At 44.0% G+C, this 15,763-nt stretch overlaps 1 protein-coding gene across 2 annotated transcripts; it reads right to left on the bottom strand.

Moving 5' to 3' along the window:
- Window positions 1-8,923: 8,923 nt before the first annotated feature.
- Window positions 8,924-15,358, bottom strand: LOC134033491 (sodium-dependent phosphate transport protein 2B-like). Of its 2 annotated transcripts, none has more exons than XM_062477676.1 (13): window positions 15,140-15,358; window positions 14,048-14,122; window positions 13,598-13,717; window positions 13,011-13,139; window positions 12,683-12,826; window positions 12,371-12,482; window positions 11,959-12,154; window positions 11,694-11,789; window positions 11,410-11,530; window positions 11,068-11,235; window positions 10,799-10,915; window positions 10,037-10,161; window positions 8,924-9,946 (listed from the first exon to the last, which is right to left on the bottom strand). In XM_062477676.1, exons 2-13 carry the CDS (start codon window positions 14,103-14,105, stop codon window positions 9,398-9,400), a joined length of 1,935 nt encoding a protein of 644 aa, XP_062333660.1. In that variant the 5' UTR covers window positions 14,106-14,122; window positions 15,140-15,358; the 3' UTR covers window positions 8,924-9,397. The 2 variants fall into 2 exon arrangements, with proteins under 2 accessions (XP_062333660.1, XP_062333659.1); XM_062477675.1 differs by having other exon boundaries at window positions 14,048-14,108.
- Between the last annotated feature and the right edge of the window lie 405 nt (window positions 15,359-15,763).

Here is a 15,763-nt window from a genome sequence, read left to right as displayed (position 1 = left end):
AACCATCTCAGGTGACTAATCTGTCCTTGCTGGACCTGGGCACAAGAGGTCACATATTTTGATACCGGAGCACAAGAGGTTTTGAATATGTGACCTCCCTGTTACATGACTGAAAATGTCTGGCAAGCCAACCAAAGTCGGATTCCCCACAGCATGACCTCTTTGTCAATTGTGTTCCTATACTGTGACCCTCTGGTCCCCAGGCTGAAAGGACACATGGCTTAGCCTAGGGTTGGGGATAGCCCTCAGAGAGAGACCACATGTTCTCATTGGCTCACATGAATAATGTGTTTGAGACAGACATCTTAGGACAGACAGAGAATAGGTGTTTGTTGAGACAGAGCTAGGAGGAGTGTGCGTGGTGGAGGTATGTAGTTCCAGTCCCCCATTAGATCATGAACGTTTGTCACTAGAAAGCCTTCGGAAGTTGTTTCATATTACTGTGAACAACAAGATTACCATCATACAAAAGTAGGCCTTCTAAGGATCAACACCTTATATTTCTATCAATAATGAGTAAGTATTTCTCCCTGTTGGTACCACAGGATGTCTGAATATTGTTGTGTCAAACGATCTTGTACAAGAAAGCAAAAAATGACACTGTAGCCTACATACTGTATGTATAGTGTGGAATATGTTTACCTAAGAGTTGATAGGGATGTTGTTGTACAACGTCCTTCCTCACATAAATAGTTTGTCGCTTGAGAATTGTTTTCCCCTCTTCTCCCCAGCTCAGGGAAGAACGTTAACCTAATAGGGACCTTCGGTCACATGTGACTCATAAGTGCAATGCTGTCATTTAGCGTCTGTAGTGAGGTACTACAGAGGACATCTGCAAATTATTTTGGAGATGGCCAATTGGCACCACTAGGTGGTGATATTGTATCTCGTATCTGAGCTTCTCTCCTTAGTGGTAAAATTAAGTACAGAAGGAAACCAACCCTCAGTAATTCAGCTGTGTTAACATGCTGCTCATTGGCCATTCAACGTATTAGATTGCATAATGCAGTTTTTTGTTGTGTTTTTCCAATTTTACTTTGCATTGATCTTGGTTTGTACATAATACGCACAGAAGTATAGATAATGTGGGGGATTGTATTGGATGTGTGATTAAACTTAGTATTTGTCTGTTGCTTGGGCCATTTTATTGCTCATCAAAACAACGTCACAGATGTCACTGGACATCATTGGGTCCTGAGCAATTACCGACCCATGTTTTACTTCATAAACTGCATAACGACAAAATAATCTCAAAAACAGAAACACACACACGCACACAGACCAACAGACAGAGATTCCTAGAAGTATAGTTAGATAAAGAGTTACATGTTGACACAATTACACAGTCCTTTCTCGATGCTTCTTACAGTAAATCACGTTCTGAGAGTTCTGGCTTTGCTTCTAGGTAATGGCGCGTATACTCTGTCTTGAGGGTCACTTTTTGATCTCTCATCTCATCTTGCGATAATACATTTTCAGCTATCATGAATGTGAGTTTCTGGTCGTGTTCACATTTGTAGTTAGGTTCTCTTGGTTCTTCTAGTCCAGACCAAAAAATAAAATGATACATTCAGTCATGGTTCGCTTAGCACTCACACGCACGTTAAGTGCAGGTTTTTTTCTCCTTTCTCCTTCTCCTTTTTTTTAACCTTTCGAAACGATTAAAAAACGGAGGAAAAGAGAGGACAGAACAGAGAAGAGAATGAATCTAACTTTTTTAGGATTGTTTTTCCAAAATATTTGTAAACGTTTTTTTCAAAAATATTGTAGAAACGTTTAAAAACTTTTTTTTATGTAAAAACAGTGCTTTTTCAACCTTTCTAAACTATGAACTATGCATTTTTACCATCTAACCTAAACAAAAGGCATATGGATAATGTCCCAGCCTGATTGGACAGCTTTTAAACCTATCACTGAAAATGTTGAACACTTTAGGGTTTTAATTAGGGATTGGCGATACCAATCATTTTCTTTTCGATCCGATACAAGTATACTACTTTCAAGGGCCGGGTTTCCCAGATTCGTTAAGAAGCTCTTAAGCGCTAAGAGCTTCTTAGGAGCGTTCTAAGAGCGCTGTGAAAGAAGGACGTGTTTCCCAGAGTCGTTCTTAGCTAAAGAAGATCTTTCACTAAGAAGGAAATGTAAGATCAGCCTGACCCACTTAACAGCCTTCTTAGCGACCAAACGCTCACTGCAGCTGCATCAGGGAAAGTTATATCTGACACTCAAAGGAATACTAAAACCATGCGTGATGATAAATGTGCGCCCACAGCTGCAGAACAAGAAAAATAATAGCATTAGAAGAAAAATAAAGATATAAAAATAAATAAATGCCCATGCGTTCCTGTAGCACATAAATAAAATGAATCATCATTACTATCACTCATTACGTTTTCACACACATTCGGCATATGCATATGAGTTTACATTAGCTATAAAAACATCAACAACCCTGTGGTATTTCACAGATATCAGGGAAACTGACAGGTGTAATTGAACTCGGCTGGAACCTCATCAAGAGAGGCTCCACCTGCTAGTCTATATAAAGGCGTTGCTGAAGTCCACGCGTGTGAGACACCATGGCTGCAATACAGCATATTCTCGCTGCTAATCAACAGCGTCGCCGTGCGCGAACCCAGACAGTTTATATAAATGCCTATGTGCGTTAGCACTTCTCCCCACTGAATGTGCTGTCGGACCGGGCTGTCCAGTCCAAGTACCGGCTTTCCCGTGTGGAGATCCAACGCCTCGTCAGAGGGCAACCCGATGCAATTTTGCCCTCAGCCCGGAGGTGCAGCTCCTGGCCGCGCTGCGTTTTTACGCAGTGGGGAGCTTCCTGGAGGTGGTTGGGGACGGCACCGGCCTCAGCAAGGCATCGGTTTCACGGAGTGTGGCAGCCGTGACACCGATCCTCCTGCGCCATGCCCGGACACACATCAGAATGCCCACCATACGGGACGAGGTCCGCCAGGTCCACCGTGGATTTCATGCCATGGCTGGGATCCCCCGGGTGATTGGTGTCGTGGATGGCACACTGATCCCAATCCACAATCCCTCCCTGGTGGATCCGTGCTGGATTGGGAGGAAACATTACGCTGCCTTCAACATAGGGTGCCACCCCTCTACTCCCAACATTAAACCCACTACCATCACACAACCCATACCAACTATCATGTAGGCTATAGGGCTTGAAAGCTAGGAAATGACGCAAAAATGATCCACAGAACACATGGTTGAAAAGGAAAAGAAGTTTATTTAAAAAAAGAAGAGAAACAGGGTGTTGTGTGTGATTTATGCGCTGATAAAGTGGTGGGTGATCGATTTGCCTGGCATCGATTGACTTACAGTGCGTTCACACTGCAGCGGAGCGGGCGGCGCGCGGCGTCGGCTTCCAATTCATTTTCAATGAAACCAGGCGTTGACGCTCGCGTAGGGCATTGTGGGAAGGCGAGCGGAGCGGAGCGGAGCGTTGCAAGTTGGATTTTCTCAACTTTATGTAAATGAGGAGCGTGAAAACGCTAGCGTTGGCCAATCGGATTGTTTTCTTGTTTCTTGTAACGTAGCAACCTTTGGTCATGATAAACATTTCTAGGTTTCACAATTTCAAGATGGAGGAGAAACTTTTCGTATGTGTCTGCACACCCAGTTCTGTTCAGAACAAAGTTACTAATGTGACGAGCCTATTTATAGCCTACTTTTAAATTCAGTCTCGTCACATTACGTGACTGTTCTGTGCCACTGCTAGCCCAGCCTACAAACGACTGGTTGAGTGACCGGTGGCGTAACATGTATTCTACTGTAATCTTGCACTAGTAAAATCTTGCACTTACATAAATGTTGTGTAAAAGTGGTATTTTGATCGATATTGTGAGTACATGAACCCAAATCTGCACGCTTGGCCATGACTACAACAGTGACCTTAGAGAACTACAACTCTGTATTAAGGACTTAAGAAGGCTCTTAAGAAGGGTTCGGCTAAGAAGGAGCGCTAAGATAGGGGTGTTTCCCAGACGCGTTCTTAACTGCCTTCTTAAGATCCCGCCAAAGAAGCTTCTTAACAGTGCGTTCACACTGCAGCGGAGCGGGCGGCGCGCGGCGTCGGCTTCCAATTCATTTTCAATGAAACCAGGCGTTGACGCTCGCGTAGGGCATTGTGGGAAGGCGAGCGGAGCGGAGCGGAGCGGAGCGTTGCAAGTTGGATTTTCTCAACTTTATGTAAATGAGGAGCGTGAAAACGCTAGCGTTGGCCAATCGGATTGGTTTCTTGTTTCTTGTAACGTAGCAACTGTTCGTCATGGTAAACATTTCTAGGTTTGACAATTTCAAGATGGAGGAGAAACTTTTCGTATGTGTCTGCACACCCAGTTCTGTTCAGAACAAAGTTACTAATGTGACGAGCCTGAATTTAAAGATTACATTAAACTAATAATGCATGGTGCATGGTTGCCGATGTCGTCATTGTTCCTAGTGTGTTTTTATAGCCTACTTTTAAATTCAGTCTGGTCACATTACGTGACTGTTCTGTGCCACTGCTAGCCCAGCCTACAAACGACTGGTTGAGTGACCGGTGGCGTAACATGTATTCTACTGTAATCTTGCACTAGTAAAATCTTGCACTTACATAAATGTTGTGTAAAAGTGGTATTTTGATCGATATTGTGAGTACATGAACCCAAATCTGCACGCTTGGCCATGACGCTCGCGTAGGGCATTGTGGGAAGGCGAGCGGAGCGGAGCGGAGCGTTGCAAGTTGGATTTTCTCAACTTTATGTAAATGAGGAGCGTGAAAACGCTAGCGTTGGCCAATCGGATTGTTTTCTTGTTTCTTGTAACGTAGCAACCTTTGGTCATGATAAACATTTCTAGGTTTCACAATTTCAAGATGGAGGAGAAACTTTTCGTATGTGTCTGCACACCCAGTTCTGTTCAGAACAAAGTTACTAATGTGACGAGCCTGAATTTAAAGATTACATTAAACTAATAATGCATGGTGCATGGTTGCCGATGTCGTCATTGTTCCTAGTGTGTTTTTATAGCCTACTTTTAAATTCAGTCTCGTCACATTACGTGACTGTTCTGTGCCACTGCTAGCCCAGCCTACAAACGACTGGTTGAGTGACCGGTGGCGTAACATGTATTCTACTGTAATCTTGCACTAGTAAAATCTTGCACTTACATAAATGTTGTGTAAAAGTGGTATTTTGATCGATATTGTGAGTACATGAACCCAAATCTGCACGCTTGGCCATGACTACAACAGTGACCTTAGAGAACTACAACTCTGTATTAACTTGTCTAACACGCCCCCGAGCGTGGTGTACTGTGGGAAGGCAAGCGCAGTGTGAACGCACTGTAAGAGCTTCTTACAGTGCGTTCACACTGCAGCGTTTTTTAACGCTCTGCATCGCTTGCCTTCCCACAGTACACCACGCTCGGGGGCGTGGTAGACAAGTTAATACAGAGTTGTAGTTCTCTAAGGTCACTGTTGTAGTCATGGCCAAGCGTGCAGATTTGGGTTCATGTACTCACAATATCGATCAAAATACCACTTTTACACAACATTTATGTAAGTGCAAGATTTTACTAGTGCAAGATTACAGTAGAATACATGTTACGCCACCGGTCACTCAACCAGTCGTTTGTAGGCTGGGCTAGCAGTGGCACAGAACAGTCACGTAATGTGACCAGACTGAATTTAAAAGTAGGCTATAAAAACACACTAGGAACAATGACGACATCGGCAACCATGCACCATGCATTATTAGTTTAATGTAATCTTTAAATTCAGGCTCGTCACATTAGTAACTTTGTTCTGAACAGAACTGGGTGTGCAGACACATACGAAAAGTTTCTCCTCCATCTTGAAATTGTGAAACCTAGAAATGTTTATCATGACCAAAGGTTGCTACGTTACAAGAAACAAGAAAACAATCCGATTGGCCAACGCTAGCGTTTTCACGCTCCTCATTTACATAAAGTTGAGAAAATCCAACTTGCAACGCTCCGCTCCGCTCCGCTCGCCTTCCCACAATGCCCTACGCGAGCGTCAACGCCTGGTTTCATTGAAAATGAATTGGAAGCCGACGCCACGCGCCGCCCGCTCCGCTGCAGTGTGAACGCACTGTTACAGTGCGTTCACACTGCAGCGTTTTTTAACGCTCTGCATCGCTTGCCTTCCCACAGTACACCACGCTCGGGGGCGTGGTAGACAAGTTAATACAGAGTTGTAGTTCTCTAAGGTCACTGTTGTAGTCATGGCCAAGCGTGCAGATTTGGGTTCATGTACTCACAATATCGATCAAAATACCACTTTTACACAACATTTATGTAAGTGCAAGATTTTACTAGTGCAAGATTACAGTAGAATACATGTTACGCCACCGGTCACTCAACCAGTCGTTTGTAGGCTGGGCTAGCAGTGGCACAGAACAGTCACGTAATGTGACGAGACTGAATTTAAAAGTAGGCTATAAAAACACACTAGGAACAATGACGACATCGGCAACCATGCACCATGCATTATTAGTTTAATGTAATCTTTAAATTCAGGCTCGTCACATTAGTAACTTTGTTCTGAACAGAACTGGGTGTGCAGACACATACGAAAAGTTTCTCCATCTTGAAATTGTGAAACCTAGAAATGTTTATCATGACCAAAGGTTGCTACGTTACAAGAAACAAGAAAACAATCCGATTGGCCAACGCTAGCGTTTTCACGCTCCTCATTTACATAAAGTTGAGAAAATCCAACTTGCAACGCTCCGCTCGCCTTCCCACAATGCCCTACGCGAGCGTCAACGCCTGGTTTCATTGAAAATGAATTGGAAGCCGACGCCACGCGCCGCCCGCTCCGCTGCAGTGTGAACGCACTGTTACAGTGCGTTCACACTGCAGCGTTTTTTAACGCTCTGCATCGCTTGCCTTCCCACAGTACACCACGCTCGGGGGCGTGTTAGACAAGTTAACTGGAGTGAAATAACTCCAGAGCTTCGTTTTCTGTCCGTCATGACCGCAGCAATGCACTCAAATCTGCGCTGAGTGTGCTTTCACTGAGTGAGAGTGCGAGACAGAGCGGAAGAAAAAATAGTTCCCATTGACTTTCTTATTTAAGTAAATTTCTATACTATACGGCCTACAACTATTATAAAAAATATTCTAAAATCACTTGTTTAAAAGAAGGATCGATATTTCAGATTGAGAATCGATCCTTTTGATACAATGCCAGTATCGAAAATATCGATACTTTAGGATCGATCCGCCCATCCCTAGTTTTATTTAGTTTTTTCGAATATGGTTATTGGACAGACTAGGACCAGATGTGAAAAAGGAGTTTTACATCCTCGTGGCTCCACGTTTTCCCTCTGCAATTTTTTTTTTACATCTCTAATGGGTTGCATCTTGTGACGTCAGACGTATTTGGTCAGTGTTTAGTTCACAAGTCAATCGAAACGCACCAGACTTCGTTTGAAAGCGGACCTACTTCGGTCCACTAGTTTGGTGCGCACCACGATTCGGAAGACAGCGTTCACACTTAACCGCATTAACAGAGCAATCGCACCAGAGTTCGTTTTAATAAAACGAAACCTAGCTGCCAAGTGTGAACACGACCTACTATCTTCTGTAACTTAATTATCAGCAATGATAAGAAGTTTGGCTGTTGCACAGTGTTTCTAGGTTTCGTGATCACTGCCCCTCACTCTGCAGTCAAATGATTTTGAAAAAAAACCTCTGAAACGATGTTTTACATCCCAAAACTAATCTAAAAACAGGTAAGTTAGAGGAAGTGAGGAATACCGGGAGTCGGGAGAGATAGATAACTACTATCCCGATGTAGTAGGATAGTACATTAGTCAGGCAGATGCGTGTCTGGTGTTGTAACATGTAGGGGTCCTTGCCTTGTGTCTGGTATCTGTGTATTGATCCCCTGTGTCCGCTTAGCTCGGCCCATCATGTGCCCAGAGCCATCACAGAGAGGAGGGGATGGTGGGATGGTCCGCAGTGGAAGTTACTGGACACATATCTTTAATTGTGACTGTGTTTGTGTGTGTGTGTGTGTGTGTGTGTGTGTGTGTGTGTGTGTGTGTGTGTGTGTGTGTGTGTGTGTGTGTGTGTGTGTGTGTGTGTGTGTGGGTGTGTGTGTGTGTCTGTGTGTGAAAGAGAGACAGAACAATGGAGAGAGAGTGAGACTTTGTTGCTCCTTATCTAGCTATCTCATCAAGCTATAATTCCAGGAATCTCTGTATGTGTGTCTGTGCGTGTGTGGATTGCCTATAGAACTGGTAGCTGTTTGAAGTCTGCAGGTGTCTTACTCAAGACCCAAGGATATGAAATACTGTGCATGAGTTTGTGTGGGTAAGTTGTTGGCAAAAAAATAGAAAGAAAAGGACAGGGAAAAATAAATAGAATGACAAAGCAGTTCATACATGTGGCCTGTTTCACATATGATGTTCAGTATGTTTTTCTTAGGATAAGAAAGGTGATGAAAGTCCCTTAAAAGATGAGAAACAAATAAAAATAAATAAAACTACTCTACTACTACTGTATGTTGCTATGAGGGAATTATAAGCTAGAGAGGAATGATAACTCTCCCTCCCTCTCTCCTTCCAACTCAAAGAACAGAGGGATGTCATAAATACACTGATAATGGGGTCCGTACTGACAAAGTAGTAGTGTTTGTACAAAACTCTGTGACCAGCCATAAACCTTGTCCTCTGATAGGATGGACTGCACCTATAACACTGATAAGGAATGAAAGCGAGAGCGATCATTAACCTGTGTGTGTGTGGATTGCTATTACTAATACTTCTCTAATTGAAGTTAATGAGAGAAAAAGAGAGAGAGAGAGAGAAGCTATGGAAGACAAATAATGAAATGTATCAGTTGCATATTGTGAGTTAAGAATACACAATAACATATCTTAAAGTTTGATGAATGTATTGCTTATTTACAACCTCCTACCGACCTTAGTTTAAAATTTAAACAATTTTTCATAAATACAGAAAATAGAAACCTTGAAATATAATAAAATAGCATAAGATTCCTCAATTTCTTGGGATATATATTCCTTGAATACAATTAAGGTATTTTCACTGACAAAATAACACCTTAAAACTATGTGTTGTGTATACAGTGTAAATAATAAATACACAGTAATAATATTAGCCAAATAGAGGTTTTAAAACTTGCAACATGATGTGACCAAATTGACAGAAAGCTTTGAGTAGGAGATGAAATATACGTTTTTACCAGTTTTAAAGGCAGGTAGGTAGAAAAGGCCTCATACATGCTGCTAACGCTTTCTAAGCATCGCACAGAGGGGTAAAACCACTTTATTACATTATCTTGGTTACTTAGAGGTACCTCAAAGAAAAATAGTATGAGAAAGATCAGTTTGAGGTCAAAGCTGTGTGGCTTGAAGAACACTGAAGTGCATCTGTTTCTCCTTTTTCGTTGGTTTCACTTCCGAGGGAATCACTGGATTATCGTACATCTCCAACTTGGTCAGTTTCTTCTCTTCCCCCTCCGCCTCGCTAGCAGGCTGGCAGCATTTGCAGCAGCAGCAACACTTGGCGGCCATCACCTTGACAACCCGGTCCCAGGGTGCTAGGGAGTGCGCCCAAAGAGGCAGGAAGTCCCAGGAGTGCAGTACTGTCGGCAAACAGCGGGGGCACTTGCTCTGCAGCACATTGATCACGATGATCACGATGATCATGGCCACCAGGGGCACCCCTACCCCCACCAAGACCTGCCAGCCAGCCAATGAGAGGCCGAATACGAAAAGGGGCAGGACAAAGAAGCAGGACAGGATGTAGACAATAGCAAACCAGCGATACCCCGCCGTTATGTTGCCCAGCGCCTTGGCCAATCGGATCGGCACACGGGTAAAGGGGATTGGGTACCACAACAGGATGCCTGAAATGTTGAACAGCAAGTGGACCAGCGCAATCTAACAGAAGAAGACATAGGACCAAGTGTTGGTGATGGTAGAGGCTGTACAAATGTATGTGTGCATGTGCGTGTATATCTGTGTACTGACCTGTAAAGAGTTGTCCAGTGTTTTTCCAGGACTGGCCAATGCTGCCAGTATAGCTGTGGTTGTTGTTCCAATATTGGACCCCAGAGACAGAGGGTACGCCCTCTCAATGCTGATCACCCCAATACCTGAACACACAGACATAAAGCTCACATGACATGCACTTCTAATACACAATCACAACAATACATGTGACCACATCGGAGATAGAACTGAGCTTCAAATAGCACTGAGCCTTGGGGATGATTATACAGAGTAGGTAGGTGGTTGCTTTACAAACATCGAACAGTGCTGCAGGCTTTTTTTGCAATCAACTCCATAAATCAAGATAGGAAAAAGATTTACAATGGGCAAACTGGATTCTTGGAATTATGATTAGTGCACACACAATTTATTTCAACTAATTTCCTGGATTGAGAGGCTATAGGAGGAACGTCCTATAGCGTCCTATAGCCTGTACTGATTAGTTATTATTAACGGTGATAAGTAGCAGGGGAGGAGAGGCTGGCAATTACACAGTAAATGGTAGATAACTACTCTCTTTAGGTAACCCCCCCCATTCACCGCATTGCATAACTTTACAACTTCAGAAGTGGAGGAGAGGGCGAGGAGGGGGGGGGGGGGGGTAGAGAGAGAGGGGGAGAGAGCTCTGCTACTGGGGACACAACATGGACAGCACAGGAGGATGGATGGATAGCTGGAAGGAGAGATGGATGGATGGTTGGATGAATGAATGGATGAGGTGCATTGGAATGTTTGACTCACCCACAAGTGGAGTGATGGCAGAGGTGAAGACTGAGCTGCTCTGGACGATGAAAGTCATCCCTGCTCCGACCAAGATGGCTATGTAGCCCGTCACCCAGCCGAACGGGAAAGGGAAGTCTGGAGAGAGAGAGATAGAAAAAGAGAATGAGAGAGAGAGAGAGAGAGAGAGAGAGAGAGAGAGAGAGAGAGAGAGAGAGAGAGAGAATGAGAGAACGACACAGAGGGCGTGTGTAGGTGTGTGTGTGTGTGTGAGCGTGAGAGGAACCAACCAGTGTTGAGGATCTTCTTGAGGACCAAGGCCACCTGTCCTTTGAGCATGGAATTGAGCATCTTGACAATGAAGACCAGGCAGCTGCAGAGCACCAGCAAAGAGCAGGCCAGCAAGATGAGGCCCACCACCATGTCCGTCAGTGGCACGTCCACAAAGAGGTGCTTGCCTGAGGTGGGGGTGGAGTTGGGGGAGACATTGTCAGAGATTTGCCATGATGCGTTACTTTAAAATGACTGAATACATTTGTTAAGGGCGGAACATACATCAGCTGAAGATCATGTCTCTGGTTTTAGAATCAGAGTAGGTGTGTGTGTGCATGCATGCATTGGTGTCGGAATACATTTTGCAACGTTGAAGGTGTCTGAATTGTTCTTGAGGGTGGTGGTGATGTTCCCCTCAAACCAACACAGGGTTGGTGAGGTGCAGTTTTCTGGGCCAGGAACTGTCACATTCATTTGGGTCTGGAACACACACACACACATTTTCATCATTCCATTCCCGTCTACTAAATTGTGTTTAATTGGACCGGTTTTCGTTCAATAGTGTGATATGTAGCTAACATATAGCTAAGCATGTAGCTAAAAAGTGCTCACTACAACCAATGTGTAGTTAGCATGTTCTTACCATGTTGGTAAAGGTTTCGCACCAAGTCTTGATGAGACTCTTATTCCTGGCTTCAGGGTCTCCTGTGGCAATATCACTTATGACAGTTTCGTCCAACTGACGTGGAGGGAAAGAGGGAGAGAGAAAGACACAGACAGCGAAAGAGAGAGAGAGAGATCATTCACTTCATTTAAAAATCAAAGTACCTGTTGGTGGCAGGTGGGATGAGGGGGGGGGCAGTAAAGAATGCTGTAGTCACGATAACAAGCTAGGCGGGCCCCCATACCTCTATGATGGAAAGGGTGAGGGGGTCGGTGATGACGTTGAGAAGCTGGGGAGCATTCGCTCCACTCTGGATGTTGAAGGACTCAATAATGAGCTTGGAGACAAAGTACAGGTAGCCTGACACCAGCTCCAGGGGCAGCAGCACCAGCACTGACAGCCAGTTGAAGAAGTCATGAACAGTGGCCCCGGCAAATGCCCTGGAGAGGAAAGGAAGGGGAGGATGAGGTGAAGGAGAGGGAGGAGAGGAGAGGAGGGACAGAGGGAGGGAGAAAGGGAGGGAGGAGGATGAGCGGGAGGAGGAGTCGGAGAGGGAGAAGGAGGAAAAGGAGGAAAAAAGGGGGAAGAAAGGGAGATGGGATAAGAGGTGCACTGCACTGTTTAGGGCGGCTCTTTAACTGGATGTTTTTGCTAACCTGCGGAATTTGTCGCGATCTCCGGCTTGTGTCATGGCAACCAGTGTGTTGGTAACGGAGGTTCCGATGTTGGTGCCCATGATCACAGGAACAGCAGACTGGACCTTTAATACTGTCATAGTATTCATGAGCTCATACATACACACACATTATTATCATTCTTTTTATTATCATTTATAACTAAATCTGTAGTATCTGTGTGTGTATGTGTGTGCATGTGTGTTTGTATGTACGTCTTTGTATGTGTGTATGTGTATGTGTGTGTGTGTGTTTGGGTGTGTGAATGTGTAACCAGGCTGTATGTCCACTCACGTCCGGAGGAGACCATGCTGACCACAATGGAGGAAGAGGTGGAGGAGCTCTGGACAAGCAAAGTGACTAGCACCCCAATCACCAGGCCTGCCAGGGGGTTGGACAGCACCGCGTTGTCCTGGAAAATGTCCCCTGCAACCTTACCTGGAGATGGGAACACACAGGTTAAAGCACACACATAGATTAGACACACACAGACTAGACACATGAGCTCACATTAGTTGCCTCATACTCACACACACACACACACACACACTCATAGGCTCGATACACTCACAGGTAAGTGGATGAAGGTTACATACTGTATTGTGTTGTGTGCCTCACCTACCTCCAACCAGCTGGAAGGCGGAGCTGAGGACATCCAGGGAGCAGATGAACATGTACAGCAGGCCCACCAGGAGGACCAGTTTCCCCACAGAGAACACCACCCTCTGCACCTTCCCCTTGGTGTCCAGCTCTGAGAGGACCAGAGGGGGTTAAGAAGGAAAAGGGGTGAATGGGGAGGGGAGCCAGAGGAAGTGACAGAAAGAAAGAAAGAACAGAAAGAAAGAAAGAAAGAAAGAAAAAGAGTTAAGGAGAGTGTGCGTGTGTGTGAGAGAGAGAGAGAGAGAGAGAGAGAGAGAGAGAGAGAGAGAGAGAGAGAGAGAGAGAGAGACAGTTATTGTGGTGTCCAAACTGAATGACATGGCCATTAACACTCTGACCTATCTTGTCTGATACAACACATCATAAACCTTAAGGGAAATATAAACAATGGATGACAAAATAAAATTAAAATGTTTACTGGCCTTATGATTAAATGAAGTTCCAAGTTAAGCTAGCCCGGTCTGTAGACCAGACTCCTGAAAGCTGTGAGATCTCAGAGACAGTCCAGACCAGACAAGAAAGAAAACAGATTTTACCTAACAGTCTTACCTGACCAGGGCACACCCATGTCCTGGAGCTCTGGAAGATCCCATGGGTTCTCCTCTCCATCAGACCCCCCCTCGATCAGGGCCACAGTGGAGTGAGCTGGAGCCATAGAGGCAGTTTTCTCTTTAAAAACCGAGACAGACATTAACTATATACGGTACAGACTCAGTGAGCAAAGACAGTCTGGTCCAAGGTTATTTTCTAAATGTGTTTATATATCTATATCTATCGATCTATCTATCTATCTATCTATCTATCTATCTATACATATATGGGTGTGTGTTTATATACATATATATATATGTGTATATAAATATATACATATGAATATACATAGTAGGGTCCAAAAATCGGAGACCACTATTCAGATACTTCATAAACTAAACATTATGTATGTGCATTCACTAAACAAGCATATTAAAAAACACAAACACAAGTGAACTGCAAAAGTACCATTGAGTTGTTTCATGTGTTTCTCTGTGTCATCAGCTTGTTCTGAAACAGGAACCATGATCTGGGGAGAGAGGTCTTTTGTACAGTAAGACAGTATTCACATTGACCAAAGTTAATTGACTTTGAAATAATTCACTTTGACTGAAATAAAGAGAGCCGACAGTTTCCTTTCTATCCTCAAAACCATCAATATCTCTTTAACTACCAACTAATAAACAGAACCGGGACACAAAGGACAGACAATAATACATTTTATCAGTCATTCATGTTTATTATTTTATGAGAGTTTTGATATTTCTTTTAAAGACAGGTCAAGTAATCATTAGTTTTGTACTTGGCACAGTGGAGTACTGATAAAAGGTTTATCTATTAAATGTAAACTGGATATCAGGGAAGAGAATATCTTATCTATCAAAGAAAGAGATGAGTACTAATGGTTTTCAAGTTAGCAAAATCATCATTGAGGCCAAAGCCCTCAATATTGCTGTTATGAAATTGGTCAAATCAGAGCAAAGTGCAAAGTAAGTAACTTAATGTGAAACAAATGTTGCTTAGTCACTAACTGGTTAAGCAGCCCATTAATATGTTTATAGTATGTTGCTTTTGTTGTTCAGTAATGCCGCCAAGGCCCCGCATGCACGTGGCAACACCAGAGATAGGACAGGGTCTGACACACACACACGGACACACATGCTAGTGTATTGACCTATTTCTGGCCTCCTGGTAGTGTCCTATTTTCCGCTAGCGCAACTATGCTCTACAGTAGCGGAAATTTCTATTCAACACAAACTTTTGTTAACAGATTATTAAGCATGTTAGGTGTTAGATAATCGTTCATTTAACTGTAAATGTAATAAATGTGAATACAGATTTTTCTGCACCACGGAAGGTTCGTTCACACTCCAGAAATTTTGTTTTTAATTAATTACATAAATCCTGTTTTCAAGCAAATTGTTAAATTTAGGAAACTATTAAAAAATGTTTAATGTTAAAATTCAAATCTTATGTTTATTCCATCAATCACCGTTTGTGGATAACCGTCGCTGCATTATACTGTAAGAATGTCAATAAAAGTGCAGTGTTTGAGCTTACCTGTGGCAGGCGTAGTGTGTTTGTGTCAAGAACAGAAACCCAACTCCAAACAGTCAACTCCTTGGAGCCCACCTGTCCTTCAGGTTAATATCCCACCCTCCACGGGTTGGGTGGGGGTGGAGGTGCAGAGGTAGTCATGGGTTGTAGAGCAGAGGAGGAAAAGATGGAAGGGGGTGGGGGGAGTTTATCACGAGTTTGACCACCGCAGCCTTCCTCGGATCTTCCAATCCTCCCCCAGGTTTCCAGACTTCCCTCTCCGTGTTATCTGGCCACGCAGCGATCTGGTGTGACGTGTTGATGTCTCCTCCTTCGTAGCGAGATGCTGGGGAACTGCTCTCCTGAGTGGGCTGGGGATGAGAGATGTGAATCTGGCCGTTGTGACCTGATGCACCAGTCTTTGCAGCCCACTGTGGGTCCAACCAGGGCTCCAGGCCTTCCCGTGCAGGTCATGTGCAGGCTTACTGCGCGTGAGGTTACCCAGGCAGACCTAGTACACCTTTAATGTACACCACCTATCTGCTCTATCTCCAGCGTAACCTTGTCTGTGCTATCATGGTTGAGCCCCTGTCGTTTTATAGCAGCTAAGAGAGAAGTGGCGGGGTTGGAAAACACACATTTCTAGAT

Source organism: Osmerus eperlanus, chromosome 14, assembly GCF_963692335.1.
Source record: "Osmerus eperlanus chromosome 14, fOsmEpe2.1, whole genome shotgun sequence".
NCBI lineage: Eukaryota > Metazoa > Chordata > Actinopteri > Osmeriformes > Osmeridae > Osmerus > Osmerus eperlanus.
This window is presented reverse-complemented; position numbering and strand designations above follow the sequence as displayed.

Coding starts and splice junctions, on each gene's coding strand:
- LOC134033491 (XM_062477676.1), bottom strand. CDS start 14,105: ATGGTTCCTGTTTCAGAACAAGCTGATGACACAGAGAAACACATGAAA. Junction 12,827..13,010: donor CGCCTTCCAGCTGGTTGGAG/GTAGGTGAGGCA, acceptor TCCCATCTCCAG/GTAAGGTTGCAGGGGACATT. Junction 9,947..10,036: donor CACTGGACAACTCTTTACAG/GTCAGTACACAG, acceptor TTCTTCTGTTAG/ATTGCGCTGGTCCACTTGCT.